General features: G+C 45.2%; 2 protein-coding genes across 2 annotated transcripts; both read left to right on the forward strand.

The window, feature by feature from the left end:
- The first annotated feature begins 8805 nt into the window (after positions 1-8805).
- Positions 8806-12159, forward strand: LOC310760486 (disintegrin and metalloproteinase domain-containing protein 20-like). Its single transcript, XM_083609122.1, has one exon. The coding sequence runs from the start codon at positions 9373-9375 to the stop codon at positions 11578-11580; it is 2208 nt and encodes a 735-aa protein (XP_083465248.1). The 5' UTR covers positions 8806-9372; the 3' UTR covers positions 11581-12159.
- Positions 12160-15301: 3142 nt separating this feature from the next.
- LOC310760485 (disintegrin and metalloproteinase domain-containing protein 20-like) lies at positions 15302-18177 on the forward strand. The gene has a single exon (XM_083609121.1). The coding sequence runs from the start codon at positions 15509-15511 to the stop codon at positions 17714-17716; it is 2208 nt and encodes a 735-aa protein (XP_083465247.1). The 5' UTR covers positions 15302-15508; the 3' UTR covers positions 17717-18177.
- Positions 18178-19513: the final 1336 nt, after the last annotated feature.

Raw genomic sequence — 19513 nt, forward strand, 5'->3', positions numbered from 1 at the left:
GTGGAAAAATTTAACATGAGTTTTGCTGGCTTGGTGGGATGGATCCCATCTTCAGCATTCACAGTACTTTTTACCGTACCTGCACCTGGAGAACAGCAGTTTGCCCAGCTTACACAAATTCACTAGGTGAAGAGTCCCATCACTGCATCTCCATGCCAGGAAATGCTTTAAAGGTAAAGGTAAAAGCCAGTAACATGACCGGATTCATAAGTAAAGGTAAAGGGACCCCTGACCGTTAGGTCCAGTCGTGGCCGACTCTGGGGTTGTGGCGCTCATCTCGCTTTATTGGCTGAGGGATCCGGCGTACAGCTTCCAGGTCATGTGGCCAGCATGACTAAGCCGCTTTTGGCGAACCAGAGCAGCACACGGAAACAGCGTTTACCGAACCCAAAGGGTGCTCATCAATGGTTCCTCTTCATCCTGGAGAAGAGTGACTAGTGGGGTGCCACAGGGTTCTGTCTTGGGCCCGGTCTTATTCAACATCTTTATCAACGACTTGGATGATGGACTCAAGGGCATCCTGATCAAATTTGCAGATGACACCAAACTGGGAGGGGTGGCTAACACCCCAGAGGACAGGATCACACTTCAAAACGACCTTGACAGATTAGAGAACTGGGCCAAAACAAACAAGATGAATTTTAACAGGGAGAAATGTAAAGTATTGCACTTGGGCAAAAAAAATGAGAGGCACAAATACAAGATGGGTGACACCTGGCTTGAGAGCAGTACATGTGAAAAGGATCTAGGAGTCTTGGTTGACCACAAACTTGACATGACCCAACAGTGTGACGCGGCAGCTAAAAAAGCCAATGCAATTCTGGGCTGCATCAATAGGAGTATAGCATCTAGATCAAGGGAAGTAATAGTGCCACTGTATTCTGCTCTGGTCAGACCTCACCTGGAGTACTGTGTCCAGTTCTGGGCACCACAGTTCAAGAAGGACACTGACAAACTGGAACATGTCCAGAGGAGGGCAACCAAAATGGTCAAAGGCCTGGAAACGATGCCTTATGAGGAACGGCTAAGGGAGCTGGGCATGTTTAGCCTGGAGAAGAGGAGGTTAAGGGGTGATATGATAGCCATGTTCAAATATATAAAAGGATGTCACATAGAGGAGGGAGAAAGGTTGTTTTTTGCTGCTCCAGAGAAGCGGACACGGAGCAATGGATCCAAACTACAAGAAAGAAGATTCCACCTAAACATTAGGAAGAACTTCCTGACAGTAAGAGCTGTTCGACAGTGGAATTTGCTGCCAAGGAGTGTGGTGGAGTCTCCTTCTTTGGAGGTCTTTAAGCAGAGGCTTGACAACCATATGTCAGGAGTGCTCTGATGGTGTTTCCTGCTTGGCAGGGGGTTGGACTTGATGGCCCTTGTGGTCTCTTCCAACTCTATGATTCTATGATTCTATGATTCCTGCCAGAGCGGTACCTATTTATCTACTTGCACTTTGACGTGCTTTCGAACTGCTAGGTGGGCAGAAGCAGGGACCGAACAACGGGAACTTACCCCGGCGTGGGGATTCGAACCGCGACCTTCTGATCAGCAAGTCCTAGACTCTGTGGTTTAACCCACAGTGCCACCCGCGTCCCTGGAAAAGCTTTACTTGCACATTTTAAACATATGTTTATTTTTGTACATCGTTCAGGGGCGGTACATTAAGGAAAGTTTCCAATCCTAGACAAGTTGAACATTTCCTTCTGCAAAACTCAGTTTTTAAAAAACCTGTTGGAGAAGAAAACTGAACGCAAAACACATATATTCCATGCTTGTCTTCTGGTTCTGCCATTTCCTACTGAAGCTGCCTTCTGTGACTATCTTAAGGTGTGCAGGCTTCAGACATCAGAAATAATGTACTGTAAGATAAGAATTTATTCTGCCAGAAATTCTACCTTAAAGAAATAGCAGCCCCATGAAGAGTGCACCATGGAGGATTTTATTTATTTTTGGCAGCATATACATATTTAGGTCTGATTCAAATAACCAGCTTGGGGACTTCTTTTGAGATGGACTCTTAAAATAATGTCCCTAGGCCAGGAATTAGGCATGGTCTTATTAATTTCTTGTCCATTGTAACAATTTTTGTCAACCTAGGTTGAGTGTGGCTGAAAGTTCACTAGTGGATTCAGATCCTGATTTAATGTGGCATGGCCAACAATCTCCCCCTTCCGAGCTTTCGTTGTGTGAAGCCTTCTGCATATAATGCTCTCCTGTGTTTGTGTGTGTGTGTGTGTGTGTGTGTGTGTGTGTGTGTAGGCATCCTCTGCAGTACGGGGCTTGGTGAGAGAAACTTCCACATGTGGGCAGGGGCAGTGGGGACAAGAGAAGCTTTGTCAGGGAATTGGAATGCATCCCCTAGTATAGGCATGCAGGTGGCGCTGTGGGTTAAACCACAGAGCCTAGGACTTGCCGATCAGAAGGTTGGCAGTTCGAATCCCTGCGACGGGGTGAGCTCCCATTGCTCAGTCCCTGCTCCTGCCAACCTAGCAGTTCGAAAGCACGTCAAAGTGCAAGTAGATAAATAGGTACCACTCCGGCAGTAAGGGAAACGGTGTTTCCGTGCACTGCTCTGGTTCACCAGAAGCGGCTTAGTCATGCTGGCCACATGACCCAGAAGCTGTCTGCGGACAAACACCGGCTCCCTCGACCAATAAAGCAAGATGAGCGCCGCAACCCCAGAGTTGGTCACGACTGGACCCAGTGGTCAGGGGTCCCTTTACCTTTAACTTCAAGTAGGCTGAGATCTATTATCCAGCATTAAAAACTGGCAGTGATCTACCACACTATTCCATTGTCATTAGGTGCAAGAGGTAAGGTGTTGGTGGCCAGGAAAAACCCCTTTCTTTCCTTAGCACGGATCCGCGGTCGATTCCATTGCCTTCTTCCATGTATTGCCCAAATGGAGGTAACTGTTACGAAAAAGGAGCAATGCTGCTGAGTGCTCCAGATGGCTGGAAAGCCAAACAGGATGTTTATGTTATGGGACTGTACCGTGGGAACCAGGGACAGTCTATTATGTGCTCTGAGCACCGGATGTTAGCTCAGAGTGTCACATGACCCTGTACTGGAAGTACATGGGTGGAGTTATTCCCTCTCTGCAGCTGGGTATCAGAGAGTGCAGACATGTTGTTCTCTGCACTGAGGAAAGACAGAAATAAAGGCATGTAAATACATTTCTGTCTGTCTCTTTCCCCTCCCTGGGGATGGCAGGGAGTGAGGGAGGAGGAGTGGCTGTGTTCTTCTTTCACGTTTGAAGAAGGATCGGCCGATAAAGACCTCGCCTTGTCTTGCCGGGAGTCGCTGACGGGGAGGTCAACATGGAATCAAGCCGGGCACCTGGAGAGCGGCCAAATTCCTCTGAAGATATGGCTTGATATCAATATATGGTAGCATTGGCTGCTGGTTATCTGATCCATGGGAATCAGCATGAGAGGTGAGAGGTTGATGGATCGTGTGCCATCCTCTGCACCAATGAAAGAAGATAACGTCTGAAATTGCAGCCAGAAGCTGAACAGACGGCTGGCCTCAAGAGGGGGTGTTTTCCAAGCAACGGAGCCCCAAAACAAGGTATGCTGAATATCGGGCTAAAAGTGTGAATGCAGATTGATTTATTCTCTGGTTCACGAGAGCTGCGTTTGGCAAAACAAGCTCTGAAAGAAAGGCTTGCATACCAGAAATTCCTGTGGTGAGATAAGGATTCCCGTCCCGGGGAAGGTTGCTAAGCAACGACAGTCGGACAGTGGAAAACTACTGACACCTGGGGCTGGCTCAGTCAGAGCCGGGAAAGCGAAAGTTGTTTTGACTTTGAGATAGCATGGAGATTGCCTGCCTGAGAGAGGCAGAAAGAGAGCTCAAAAGGAGCTTTTGGATTTTAACTAGCTCGAGTGAGAGAGCTGGGACTTGAGTTCAGCATGGATGCCAAGAAGGGGGGAGTGCCCCTGAGTGCCGTGGTTCAGGATGAACACAGCCGGCATGCTGCACTGGAAGTAAAGGACAGGGGGAGGGAGGAACGGAGTTCTAATTCCCCCACTGATGAAGCTACTGGAGAGGATGCTGTAGCTTTGAACATTGTCCGATGCTACAATTGCGGACAGGCTGGGCATCTTCAGCGGAGCTGCAAGAAGCCACGCCAGCCGAAAGGAGCGAAGGGCCGCTCAGCAAAGCCTGAGGCGTCAGGCAAAGGTCATACCAAGCCTATGGTGGAACCTGCAAGGGCTTTGATGGCGAAAGGAACCACGCCAGATGTTGGGAACGCGTTTATTATCGACACTGCAGCGACGGTTCATATGTCCCCACACAGAGGACTCTTTTCGACGTTTAAGAAGCAAAGCTTCGCTGTGGAACAAGCCAACGGTCAGAAGCTGGAGGCGACCGGGGTTGGATCTGTGTATCTTAAGAGTCTGAACTTGACAATACAAAATGTTTACTTGGTTCCTGAATTGAAGTTCAATCTGCTGAGTGTTTCGCAGATTGCAAAGAAAGGACTGAGATTGTCCTACGATGCTGAGAGCTGCGAGATCTTCAAAGATGGAGAGTTATATCTTTCTGCCAGACAGAAAGGTGGACTGTATTTGTTGGACTTTGAGCAAAGTGATTACATGGAATGTAATTCTGAGTCTAACATGATTTCTCTTGCAGGTGTGACCAAGACGAGCGCCAAGAAGGTGGCCAGGGTCGACAGAGCGTTTCAGCGGGTGTATGCTGATGTGATTGGTCCTCTAGAACCATCTAGAGGCAATGCAAGATTTTATCTTGTGTGTGTGGATCATTTCTCTAACTTTGTCTGGGTTTATGTGTTAAAGAAACCACAGGAAGCCTTGGAAAGGTTTCAAGAGTTTTGTGACAAGGTTAAAGACATGCATGATGCTAACATTGATTGTCTTTTGACAGATGCGAAGCAGATTTTTCTTTTACAGGATTTCCAGAGGTTCCTGCAGAAGAAGGGGATCAGACACAAGATTGCTGTTTCAGCGGAAGCGTGGAACAGGGGTGTCTGTGTACGGGTGAACAGAGAATTGCAAAAGGGGATGGAAGCGCAATTGCTTAGTTCACATCTGCCACATGAGTTCTGGGCGGAGTCACTCATGTCGTTTTGTCATGCATGGGTGAGAAAGGTTTCGAAAGAGTTGGGAAGTTCTCCTTTTGAGAAACTGTTCCAGAGAAAACCTTCTGTTGCCCATTTCAAGGTTTTTGGGTCTCATGTGAGGACAGAAGCTCCAGGTGGAGTAAAGAATGCCAGAGGCATTTTTGTGGGGTATGAAAAGGGTCTCTACAGAGTAATTTTGTCTGAATCTGGTCAGGTGATTCTTACAAAATTTCTAGAGAGTGCTCCTGAAAAGGAGAGAGTCATAGTGCAGACATTTCCCACAGAGGACGATTCAGATGATGATGATGATTTCACAGAGTACAGTGGTACTGAGAGTGACAGTGATAGCTCAGAGAGCTCTGTTGTCACAGTCATTGAGAGGAAATCTCACACAATGGATAGACCTTCACAGGTGAAGGTTGAACCACTGTTTGCTGTTGGAACTGGTTCTCCTAAGAGTCCTGAGACAGAACCAGTGGGCAGAGAGGATCAGCACCTCATACGCAGGTCTGAGAGAGTCACAAAGGGTGAACCACCCAAAAGGTACTCAGAAGAGTATGCTAATTTAGCTGTTGCATGTGTTGCTGTTGTAAACAACCGAGGACAGGTTGGAGCTGTGTCTAAGTCAGAGACAAAGACACAACAGAGAGTTGCTAGCCAAGGTAATGCAGATGCACTCATTCCTTGGAAGCCAGACAACCAGAGAGGTACACTGGGGAAACCAGTGGCGGGTAGTTCCAAGGGTGGAACTGAAACAACAGGGGAGTGTTATGTGTATAACAACTGTTTGTTTTCTTCTCTGGATCACGCTTTGCATGCCGCAACACGCATTGATTCTTTTGGGGGAGGATGTTACGAAAAAGGAGCAATGCTGCTGAGTGCTCCAGATGGCTGGAAAGCCAAACAGGATGTTTATGTTATGGGACTGTACCGTGGGAACCAGGGACAGTCTATTATGTGCTCTGAGCACCGGATGTTAGCTCAGAGTGTCACATGACCCTGTACTGGAAGTACATGGGTGGAGTTATTCTCTCTCTGCAGCTGGGTATCAGAGAGTGCAGACATGTTGTTCTCTGCACTGAGGAAAGACAGAAATAAAGGCATGTAAATACATTTCTGTCTGTCTCTTTCCCCTCCCTGGGGATGGCAGGGAGTGAGGGAGGAGGAGTGGCTGTGTTCTTCTTTCATGTTTGAAGAAGGATCGGCCGATAAAGACCTCGCCTTGTCTTGCCGGGAGTCGCTGACGGGGAGGTCAACATGGAATCAAGCCGGGCACCTGGAGAGTGGCCAAATTCCTCTGAAGATATGGCTTGATATCAATAGTAACAGCTGATCAAACCACAGGTCACTCTGTATGGAGGAAGAAGGAAAAGTGCCCTCTTTTTATCCAGCCTCAACCTGAATGCAGAGCATCGACAGCCCCACAACCCACTTCCCTTTGCTCCCGAGGGGGACCGCTGCACCCTCTGCCTGCCACATGAACAGGGCCCTGCAGCACCCAGCAAGGGCTGCCCAGCCGAGGATGGCAAAAGTGGAGGCACAACTTTCTCCCTCCTGCAGCCGCCTCGCGAGCCCCATTCAGCCTGCCGGTGTGCGCTGTGTGTGGAAGCGGAGGTGCAGTTCCCTCCCTCCCGCAGCCAAGCCCTGGCTGTGAGGGAGGAGCAAAGGCTGCCTGGCCATAGTGTGACTGACGGAAATCCATCCATCTACCTGTCGATCATGATTGACACGTTGGACATGTCTGCCCTAGTATATTCAGTCAGTCAGTTTTATTGCACATAGCCAAAGGCTGCCACAGTGTACATAGAATCATTCAACAATTAAAAGTAAATATACTGGATTGATACAAAAACTTTAAACATTTATATTATCAAGACATTACCTACTCTAAACAGAGCTATACAAGTACCTTATTATACAAGTTAAGACTTTAAACAATAAAATTTATAAGCTAAAATTATCACATGGCCACTAATATATTAAAAAATAATGTTAATTAATACAGTGTGCAATTATATTCGGAGTTTGGTGATAAAGATAGACTATAGCTTGATGTAGATAGGGTCAAATAAATTCATGCCCTGGTATATTAAATTTGCAGCAACAATCCCTCAGGGGTGGAGTGAAGTGTGGCTTGATATGCACCTCATGCAAATACAAACAATGGCTTAGTGCAAGCGCTGGAGTATAAAGGACCTCACCAGAGAGAAGATTGCAGCCACTTTGCCTCTCCTTTGGCTCTGCTGCTGTTGTGAGCCAAGCCATGGTTTGGCTTGGTTCACAGCAGCATAGCAGCAGCAGGACTGGAGGAGGAGGAGGAGAAAAGCAGTTGCAATATCTCACCAGAGAACCCACACGCTGATGCTTCTGCACTAAGCCATGGATTGCTTTAGCATGACATATGAAGCATGTGCGTAGAGCTACCAACAATGGATTTGCCAGAAATCTAGCTACCTCTAGAATTAGTGATCCCATGTGAAATTGGGGGGATGGGACTCCTCTTATACTCCTCCACAAAGGACTTACATCACAACGTAAAGCAACACCTTCCTCTTATCTCTGCAACTTTGCTACCAAACTGATAAAAAAACTATGGCATGCATTTAAGAGAGCACATCTCTAGTCGAGAGGATGTTGAACCACTGGAATAACATTATAAATCACTTCACCTCTTTAGGGCAAAAAAAGTTTAAATAGTTGACAGAAATAAAATGGTAACAGCTAGACAGGGTGGAAAATGCCATATTCTAATGTAGTCTGAAGAGTAGGCAGAGGTCGAATAAAGAAGGATGTGTGGTTTCTGTTTACTCTGTATATAGGTAAATTTACTGCATTTTGCAGTAAATGAAGAATTGCTATCTTGTCTGCTGGTCTAATAAAGAGGAAAGTGTGGTACCCTGGAGTTGCCATTCTATTGGCTAAGCTCTTGTACTGTCATGGAATGTTTGTGAATGTTCTGAGTTGAATGGAAAGTTGAAAAGCACTGCCTGTCTTTGAGAGAAGTAGCAGGTTGCTTTTGATGGGGGAATTCAAGGAACTTAGGTGCTATGGGCTGTATGCACAAAGAAGGGGTGTGCCTAGGGGTTGACCAAGGTGGCCCCCACTGGAGACACAGGCCTGGGGTGTGTGTGCAATAATTGTGCTTCTGCTGCATCACCCTGGACTGGCTCCTGGATGGAAGGGGTTTTTCTGGGGTGGTATAGGCCACCCAGCAACACCCCTTGGCTGGCAAGCAGTGTGGTGAGACTGTGAGTCAGAGGTGCACACAGCCCCACCACCCACCTACCAGGTAAGGCACTCCACTTTCTTGAAATAGAGGGAGAAGGTTGGGGGGAGTTTTGTGTCCTGTAGCAGCTGCCAGAATGAACCAAGTCAAACTGGAAATTGGGAGAGAACTGAGGTGATGGTGGTGAATTTGTGTGGGGGTGGGAAGAGCAGGGGAAGTCCAGTACCTGACAGAACAACTATGGCACTGGAAAGTGAAGAGACCTGGGTGCCCATTGTGTGCCACTGAGGTGCTTCATTTGGGAAAGAAACTGTGGAGAAATTTGGAACTCAAGGCCTGGAGCAGGAACTCATCGAAGCTCCCGTTTAGGGAGGCTGCAGCTTGGTGTGCAAAAAAGGAAGATGCTGAGGGGATTGGGAGGGATTAGAGGGGTCAATCACTCTTTTGGGTGGTTTTGACTAAGCTGGTGGCCAGCACTCCATGCTGGCTTCCCTTCTCTGAAGGAGGTGGACGAGTAAAAACTGTGGCCGGAAGAAGCACTTTGCTCACCTGGGCTTCTTCAACTGGCCAAGTGAAGAGGAGGTGTTGCCTCAGAGCTGATAAGGAACTCAGCAATGCAAAGACGATTGTTCTATCACCAATTATTTTTATGTTTTGCATACATTTAAACACTAAGTGAATTGTCACAGAAAGTATTTTTTATATTTCATACCTGAAAGCTGAGGATTATAACCCATCCAATGTATGAAGTGAGCTCATGCCCACTGACTGATGCTGAAATAGAACTTGTTAGTCCATGGGGTGCTATAAGACTCTCTCTTTTTTTGCTCTTCTTCATGCAACCCTCTCAGGCAGAAACTTCTTAGGAATGTTTTCTTCCCTGCTCTTCCTCTGCCATTCTGTTCCATCTTTGATCCTCCAAGCTCCGCCCACATTCCACAGTCAGAGCACACTGGCAGTTGCTAGGCAACATATCTTCCTCCTCTTCTAATTCACATATAGCCTACTTCCCATCTATCTACTAACCTGGTAACAACTGCTTGGGTCTTCCTTTTCAAGGATGAGATCCCAGAGGTGGTGCTTCAAGAGATTCTTTCCTCTTTCTGGGAAAATGAGTGGCAGCCTGGCATGGCTGCTCATTATGTTCTTGAGGAATCTCCTGAGTGAGACTGGTGGCCAGACACCACCTCAGGGCTTTAGGTATGCCTCTTATGAGGTGACCATCCCAAGGAAACTGAGCTTCAGGTACGGACTACAGGAAACCCTGGATGTCAGTTATCTGCTGCAGGTTGAGGGGAAGGGCCAGGTGGTGCATCTCAAGCAGAAGAAGGGCATTGTTCCCAAACATTTCCCCATCTTCACATACAATAAGGAAGGGGACCTGCTGGGTGACTATCATTACATCAGGGATGATTGTTTCTACAGTGGCTTCATACAGGACAAGTCTCTCTCTTCAGTCACTCTCAGCACTTGCTCAGGGGGACTCAGGGGCCTGTTACAACTTAACAATGAGACATATCAAATTGAACCTGTCCAGCCATCTGCTACCTTTCAGCATGTGGTGTATCGGCTGGAAACAGAGAAGGGTGCCATGCACATGAGGTGTGGGTTGACAGAGGAAGAGCAAAGGCGTCAAGAGGCCATGATCCAAGATAGAAAGCATGTGGCTGTCAGAAGTCCTCCAGCAGAACTCTGGTGGCCACACAAGAGACATGCAGAAGTGGCATTTGTGGTGGAGCATGAACGATATGTTAAGTTTAATAAAAATGAAACTGATATTGCTATGAAACTTCTTGAGACAATCCATATGGTAAATTCATTTTTTGAGCCATTTTTAGTTGAAGTGTCTTTAGCAGGACTGGAGATATGGTCAGAAAAGAACCTCATAGATGTTGGTGGTGGAATAGGTGCCACACTTAAAGCTTTTAGTATATGGAGCCGTAACACTCTACTTAACCATCTAAAGAATGATGCTGCTCACTTAATCGTATACAGGTCGTATGGAAGTACTATCGGACTAGCATATGTAGGACAAATTTGTAGTAAAGATTGGGCCACTGCTCTTGAAGTATCAATATATTTCAATTTGTTTGATTTTTCTGTGCTATTTGCCCATGAATTTGGGCATAATCTTGGCATGCCCCATGATAGTTTGGACTGTAAATGTGATCGACGTGCCTGCATTATGGCTGCTTGGCACTCACGGACTGATAAGTTTAGCAACTGCAGTTACCATAGGTATTTCAATCGAAAGGACTCACCTTGCTTGTTGATTCCACCAGACCCTGATCAAATCTATAACCTCGAATACTGTGGGAACAAAGTAGTAGAAAAAGGAGAGCAATGCGACTGTGGTACAACTGAGCAGTGTCGATTGGATAATTGTTGCAGGCCAGATTGCACGTTGCGTCCATGTGCCAATTGTTCTTCTGGATTGTGCTGTGACAGGTGCAAGTACCGTCCCCCTGGATTCATTTGCAGAAAGAGTATTAGTATGTGTGATCTTCCTGAATTTTGCACTGGAACTTCAGACCAATGTCCAGAAGACGTTTATGTACAAGATGGTGCCCCTTGCGGTGATGGAGTCTATTGCTATCATGGTCGTTGTAGTACTCCTAATGGGCAGTGTGAAAAGATATTTGGCAAGAAAACCATACGAGCTTCAGAGGATTGTTTCAGAGGACTGAATGCTCGAGGTGATCGCTTTGGCAATTGTGGCCTTGAACATGGTATTTTAAAGAAATGCAATGCTGAAAATATTCTATGTGGCCGAATGCAGTGTAGTAATATTTATGGGCTACCTACCTTGGAGGAACACCAAACCATCATTCAAACCACCATTGGCAAAAGTAACTGCTGGGCTACAGACTACCACAGTGGAATGGAGGTAGCTGATATTGGAGCAGTGGAAGATGGTACACCTTGTGGCACTGACATGATGTGTATTAGTAGGGAATGCAAGAACGTGTCCCTCTTGCAGTATGATTGTAATGCCACAAAGTGCCATAATAGGGGAATATGCAACAACCACAAACACTGCCATTGTTCTTATGGTTGGGCCCCTCCTGACTGTCGAAAGAAAGGATATGGAGGCAGCATTGACAGTGGGCCAATTTCAAAAAACTGGAATGGTGTGATTGGAGGTAGTATTGTAGGAAGTGTGTTAGTCCTTTCCACTGTGACTGCTGCTGTTGGCATGGGTGTGTATTACAGGTTTGTGCTAAGCAACAAGGTTAGAAGAAAGAGTTCAAGAATCTCTCCATCATAATGAACAGAGGAACTAAAACCATTCTAGATCACAGAAGTGAACAAAGCAGAAAGTTTCAAAAGGGTATGATGGGTATAATGAGCACTGTTATATAACATATATTTGACTCTGTAAGCATTGGTTCAGTTCATCTGAAATGGAAATATTCACATATGAAAATCTTTGGTTATACTTTCACAGTATGTTGAGAGTCTCTTTGTTGTTCAAGACAGAAGTCCTATCCTATGTAAATGGGTGAAATCTGTCCAGTGCAATGGAGTGTTATCATACAGGAGCATACCATGTTAAAGAAATGCATGGAAGCAGTGCTGGTATTTTGAATATCTCAGATCTTCTCTCAAAGTAACCTTGGGTGTACAGGGATAGAATCACAACCCAATCCTCTCAAGCCATTGAAATGCAATATTTGTATGTTTGTGAAGTGAATTCATGTCTGTCTGGCAAACGTTATACTGATAACTGTGTTGGCAGAAATGTTAGTGTTGAAATGAGACAATATATTAAAAATATTATAAAACCATCAGGACATAATATTTCAAAAAGCTATGATGGAAATAATGCCGAATGTTATGTAAAATACTTGAGGGTGCAATCTTTTTAATAAGTTTTCTGTTTAGCAGCTTGTTGATAAAAAATTGTCACACAGGGTAATCTTTGGTTTATCCACAAACAATTTTTGCTGCAGCCGATTCCCAGGAAGACTGTGAGATAGAGAAACAGCAAGCTTTTTCAGTTCTGCTTATAATACAATTTGCAGAGAAGAATTCAAGATGCACCTAATGCCTAACGTTGCCCTCAGTGAAGTTCCACCCACCCCCCTTCTCCGTTACTTTCCTGTTCATCTGACTTCTCCTTCTACCTCTGACTGTGACTGGTATGAGACAGTTGCCTCTGAGCTCACTTTTTGACTATTCTCAGCGAATGCCTGTTTTGGGGAGAGAGAACGGGTTCCAGCGACAGCATCTCATTCAACTGCTGCTCAGCCTCCTCCTGCTGAATGCTATCTATGTTCTCCTCCTCCTCTCCCATTTCCCCCAACTTTCCTCCCGTCATCTCCCTTACAGGTATGCTCTGTGCCAACTCCTGGAGGTCTATGCTACCTGCCCGTTCCTCCTCTCTAGTCAACGCCTGCAGCGGAGGTCTCTACCATTCTTCCTCCTCTGCTCTGTCCATGACACCACTGGAAAGAAATGGGGGAGTGAAGATCTACATCACAAACAAGGTGGGGAAATTAAATCAACCTTACCTGAGGTGGTTGCCTCACCTTGCCCCATAGGTGGGCTGGCCCTGTTCAGAGACATACTGGCTCCAACACTGGACATCATACATTGCCAGCGTGGTGTCGTGGTTAAGAGCGGTGGACTCATCATCTGGTGAACCGGGTTCGTTTCCCCGCTCCTCCACATGCAGCTGTTGGGTGACCTTGGGCTAATCACACTTCTCTGAAGTCTTTCAGTCTCACTCACCTCACAGAGTGTTTGTTGTTGGGGAGGAAGGGAAAGGAGATGGTTAGCCACTTTGAGACTCCTTAAGGGGAGTGAAAGGCGGCATACAAGTCGAAACTCTTCTTCTTCTCTTCTTCTTCTTCTATTGTGGCTAGTAGATGTTAATATCCTTAGGTGCCAGGAATTTGTCTAATTCTCTAAAAAGCAACCAAAGCTGGTGACCTCACTGCACTTTAGAGAACAAATTCTATAGTTTAATTATGCACTATGTAAATGTTTTTTTCTGCCCTGAATCTTCCATCCTTCAGCTTCAATGAATGTCTTCATGTTCTAGTCTTGTTCCTACATAGAATCATGGGTTGGAAGACTCAAGGTTCACCTAATCCAACCCCTTGCAATGCAGGAATCTCAGCTAAAGCATCCATGACAGAGGGTCATCCAACCTCTGCTTAAAAACCTCCAAGGAAGGAAAGTTCACCACCTCCTGAGGGAGACTGTTTCATACTCCTCTATCATATCCTCTCTTGCATGCCTGTCTTTCTCACACCACCAGCAATGGACACCGAGCAGTGCTGACCACGTGGGAAAGACCAGGAGAATTGATTCCATGCTCATGGCAACTGCCATGGGTGCCAGTGGCTTCAAAGGAGATATGAGATTTATAAATCCCTTGAGCTGGAGCCATACCCAGAGTAGACCTTTTGCAATTTATGGACTGGATTATCTTATGCCCATTGCTTTCCTTCGACTCTGAATTTCACTTAGTTGGCTACAATGCCCAGCTTACCCATGATCCCCTGGGCTTTTGCACCCTGGCATACTGTTGTCCAGGATGATTCCTGCTTTGTAATGTATATAAGAAAACCAAACTGTTCCAGAAAGAAGCTTGGCCTTAAAAACAACAACAATAACCTTGGTTATTCTTACATTGTTTGCCAGTTTTCCCACTAGCACAATATTCCACATTTTGTTATACCAGTAGGCTGTCACCCCCCCCCCCCAATCATGTAATGGCCAGTCTGGCTGATTCCAATAAGTAGCAAATTAGAGCGTTGCTTTTTAGATCTTTGTAGCTTTGTGGAGAAAATATTCCACTAGCTGAACATCCAGCTCTATGTGCTGATTAGTTCTATCTTTCAATAAGATCTTCTGATTTTGGGGGAAGGTCTCAGAAAATATTCAAGTTAATCTGAAGTGAGCTCAGAATAACTTGCCTATCTCTAATTGAAGTACTCAGACACAACACACCTGTGAGGGAGAATATTATGGGAAACCAGCTTTCACCCAGGTCAAAAGGTAGCCCTTACTTGCCCTCTGAGTTTATACAGGGTTTACAAATCCCCCTGTATTTAACTCCCATTACACGTAAAAATAGCTCAAGACTTGTGTATTTAAAAGAACAGTGGATATAAATGCAAAATATTTTTTGCACCTTACAGATTAAAGATTTAATAAATCTAATATTGGGAAACCAAGTAAAGAGTATTCTAGATTATCTTGAATTCTCAGAGCAGATCTTGAATTAAATTGGGGTATTCCTCAAAATGAACTATATTTAAGGAAGCCAAAACACTTTTGGATAAAACTAGAAGGTAAGATGCTCTCCGATAATGCTAGATCCCGTTTCTAAAATATTTCACATGACCCTAAGGAACCCTAACTTCCCTTACTTATTTAAGGATGGGAAGATCCATGGTTCAGTGGTGTACACCATATATTGTATACAGAAGATCCAGAATGAATCTCTTGTTGTATCCCCAGTCAAAAGGGGCACATGGAATCTCCCATTGAGGGAGGCTGCAGTTTGGTGTGCAGAAAAGGAAGCTGCTGAGGGGATTGGGAGGGATTAGAGGGGCAATTCACTCCTTTTGGTGGTTTTGACTGAGCTTGTGGCCAGCACTCCATGCTGGCTTCCCTTCTCTGAAGGAAGTAGACAAATGAAAACTGTGGCCGAAAGAAGCACTTTGCTCACCTGGGCTTCTTCACCTGGCCAAGTGAAGAGGAGGTGTTGCCTCAGAGCTGATAAGGAACTCAGCAATGCAAAGACGGTTGTGCTATCACCAGTTATTTTTATGTTTTGCATAGATTTAAACACTAATTGAATTGTCACAGAAAGTATTTTTTATATTCCATACCTGACAACTGAGGATTATAACCCATCCAATGTATGAAGTGGGTTCATGCCCACTGACTGATGCTGAAATAGAACTTGTTAGTCCATGGGGTGCTATAAGACTCTCTCTCTTTTTGCTCTTCTTCATGCAACCCTCTCAGGCAGAAACTTATTAGGAATGTTTTCTTCCCTGCTCTTCCTCTGCCATTCTATTCCATCTTTGATCCTCCAAGCTCCGCCCACATTCCACAGACGGAGCACACTGGCAGTTGCTAGGCAACATATTTTCCTCCTCTTCTAATTCACATATAGCCTCCTTTCCATCTATCTACTAACCTGGTAACAACTGTTTGGAGCTTCCCTTTCAAGGATGAGATGCCAGAGGTGGTGCTTCAAGAGATTCTTTCCTCTTTCTGGGAAAATGAGTGGCAGCCTGGCATGGCTGCTCATTATGTTCTTGAGGAATCTCCTGAGTGAGACTGGTGGCCAGACACCACCTCAAGGCTTTAGGTATGCATCTTATGAGGTGACCATCCCAAGGAAACTGAGCTTCAGGTATGGACTACAGGAAACCCTGGATGTCAGTTACCTGCTGCAGGTTGAGGGGAAGGGCCAGGTGGTGCATCTCAAGCAGAAGAAGGGCATTGTTCCTAAACACTTCCCCATCTTCACGTACAATAAGGAAGGGGACCTCCTGAGTGACTATCATTACATCAGGGATAATTGTTTCTACAGTGGCTTCATACAGGACACGTCTCTCTCTTCAGTCACTCTCAGCACTTGCTCAGGGGGACTCAGGGGCCTGTTACAACTTAACAATGAGACATATCAAATTGAACCTGTCCTGCCATCTGCTACCTTTCAACATGTGGTGTATCGGCTGGAAATAGAGGAGGGTGCCATGCACATGAGGTGTGGGTTGACGGAGGAAGAGCAAAGGCGTCAAGAGGCCATGATCCAGGACGCAGAGCATGTGGCTGTCAAAAGTGCTCCAGCAGGACTCTGGTGGCCACACAAGAGACATGCAGAGGTGGCATTTGTGGTGGAGCATGAACGATATGTTAAGTTTAATAAAAATGAAACTGATATTGCTATGAAACTTCTTGAGACAATCCATATGGTAAATTCATTTTTTGAGCCATTTTTAGTTGAAGTGTCTTTAGCAGGACTGGAGATATGGTCAGAAAAGAACCTCATAGATGTTGATGGTGGAATAGGTGCCACACTTAAAGCTTTTAGTATATGGAGCCATAACATTCTACTTAACCATCTAAAGAATGACGCTGCTCATTTAATTGTATACAGGTCGTATGGAAGTACTATCGGACTAGCATATGTAGGACAAATTTGTAGTAAATATTGGGCCACTGCTCTTGAAGTATCAATATATTTCAATTTGTTTGATTTTTCTGTGCTATTTGCCCATGAATTTGGGCATAATCTTGGTATGCCCCATGATAGTTCGGACTGTAAATGTGATCGACGTGCCTGCATTATGGCCGCTTGGCACTCACGGACTGATAAGTTTAGCAACTGCAGTTACCATAGGTATTTCAATCGAAAGGACTCACCTTGCTTGTTGATTCCACCAGACCCTGATCAAATCTATAACCTCGAATACTGTGGGAACAAAGTAGTGGAAAAAGGAGAGCAATGTGACTGTGGTTCAGCTGCACAGTGTCAATCAGATCAATGTTGCAGGCCAGATTGCACGTTGCGTCCATGTGCCAATTGTTCTTCTGGACTGTGCTGTGCCATGTGCAAGTACCTTCCCACTGGATCCATTTGCAGAAAGAGTATTGGCATCTGTGACCTGCCTGAGTTTTGCACTGGGACTTCGGACCAATGTCCGGAAGATGTTTATGTACAAGATGGTGCCCCTTGTGGTGATGGAGTCTATTGCTATCATGGTCGTTGTACTACTCCAAATGGGCAGTGCAAAAAGATATTCGGCAAAAAAGCCGTACGATCTTCAGAGGATTGTTTCAGAGGACTGAATGTTCGAGGTGATCGCTTTGGCAATTGTGGCCTTGAACATGGTATTTTTAAGAAATGCAATGCTGAAAATATTCTATGTGGCCGAATGCAGTGTAGTAATATCCATAGTGTACCTACCTTGGAGGAACACCAAACCATCATTCAAACCACCATTGGCAAAAGTAACTGCTGGGCTACAGACTACCACAGTGGAATGGAGTTAGCTGATATTGGAGCAGTAGAAGACGGTACACCTTGTGGCACTGGCATGCTGTGTATTAGTAGGGAATGCAAGAACGTGTCCCTCTTGCAGTATGATTGTAACTTCAAAAAGTGCCATAATAGGGGAATATGCAACAACTACAAACACTGCCATTGTTCTTATGGTTGGGCCCCTCCTAACTGTCTAAAGAAAGGATATGGAGGCAGCATTGACAGTGGGCCAATTTCAAAAAACTGGAATGGTGTCATTGTAGGTAGTATTGTAGGAAGTGTGTTAGTCCTTTCCACGGTGACTGCTGCTGTTGGCATGGGTGTATATTACAGGTTTGTGCTAAGCAACAATGTTAGAAGAAAGAGTTCAAGAATCTCTCCATCATAATGAACAGAGGAATGAAAACCACTCTAGATCACAGAAGTGAACAATGCAGAAAGTTTCAAAAGGGTATGATGGGTATAATGAGCACTATTATATAACATATATTTGACTCTGTAAGCATTGGTTCAATTCATCTCAAGTGGAAATATTCACATATGAAAATCTTTGCCTATACTTTTACAGTATGTTGAGAGTCTCTTTGTTGTTCAAGACAGAAGTCCTATCCTATGTAAATGGGTGAAATCTGTCCAGTGCAATGGAATGTTATCATACAGGAGCATACCATGTTAAAGAAATGCATGGAAGCAGTGCTGGTATTTTGAATATCTCAGATTTTCTCTCAAAGTAACCTTGGGTGTACAGGGATAGAATCACAACCCAATCCTCTCAAGCCATTGAAATGCAATATTTGTACGTTTGTGGAGTGAATTCACATCTGTCTAGAAAGCTATTGCAAACGTTATACCAATGTGTTGGCAGATATGTTAATGTTGAAATGAAACAATATATTAAAAATATTATTAAACCAACAACACATAATATTTCAAATAGCTATTATGGAAATAATGGTGGATGTTTTGTAACATATTTGAGGGTGCAATTTTTTCATTAAATTTTTTTTGTTTTATCAGTTTGTTGATAAAATGTGTCACACAGGGTAATCTTTGGTTTATCCACAAACCATTTTTTGGGGAAAACCTTTTCAGATATTTTGAGACCATACTTTAACGCGGAATATACAAAATCCCCCCCCCCCGCCATGGAAGAAGGGATGGGTGAAGAGCCACATCAGGGACAAGCAGGGAATGAAGTCAGGGTACTGTCGGCAGCTGTGGTCGATTCTCAAGAAGGCTGCGAGATAGAGAAACAGCAAGCTTTTTCAGTTCTGCTTATAATACAATTTGCAGAGAAGAATTCAAGATGTACCTAATGTTGCCCTGAGTGAAGTTCCACCCCCCTTCTCCGTTACTTTCCTGTTCATCTAATTTCTCCTGCTGCATACGACTGTGACTGGTATGAGACAGTTGCCTCTGAGCTCTCTGTTCAACTATACTCAGCGAATGCCTGGTTTGGGGGGGAGGCTACGGGCTCTGGGATACTCTCCAGTGACAGGATCTCATTCAACTGCTGCTCAGCCTCCTCCTGCTGAATCCTGTCCATGTTCTCCTCCTCCTCCTCTCCCCTTTTGCCCTCATCTACCTTACATGTATGCTCTGTGCCAAACGATTCCTGGAGGTCTATGCTAACTGCCCATTCCTCCTCTCTAGCCTGCAGCGGTAGTCTCCACCATTCTTCCTCCACTGCCCTGTCCATGACACCACTGGGAAAAAATGGGAGAGTGAAGATCTACATCACAAACAAGGTGGGGAAATCAAACCAACCTTACCTGAGGTGGTTGCCTCACCTTGCCCCATTGGTAGGCTGGCCCTGTTCAGAGACATACTGGCTCCAACACTGGACATCATACAGAGCCAGTGTGGTGTCGTGGTTAAGAGCGGTGGACACATAATCTGGTGAACCGGGTTCGTTTCCCCGCTCCTCCACATGCAGCTGCTGGGTGACCTTGGGCTAATCACACTTCTCTGAAGTCTCTCAGCCCCACTCACCTCACAGAGTTTTTGTTGTTGGGGAGGAAGGGAAAGGAGATGGTTAGCCGCTTTGAGACTCCTTCGGGTAGTGATAAAGCGGGATATCAAATCCAAACTACTCCTCCTCCTCCTCCTCCTCCTCCTCCTCCTCCTCCTCCTCCTCCTCTTCTTCTTCTTCTTCTTCTTCTATTGTGGCTAGTAGATGTTAATA

The sequence above is a fragment of the Podarcis filfolensis genome (genome assembly GCF_964270895.1).
Source record: "Podarcis filfolensis genome assembly, chromosome: 4".
In the NCBI taxonomy this organism is placed as follows: Eukaryota; Metazoa; Chordata; class Lepidosauria; order Squamata; family Lacertidae; genus Podarcis; species Podarcis filfolensis.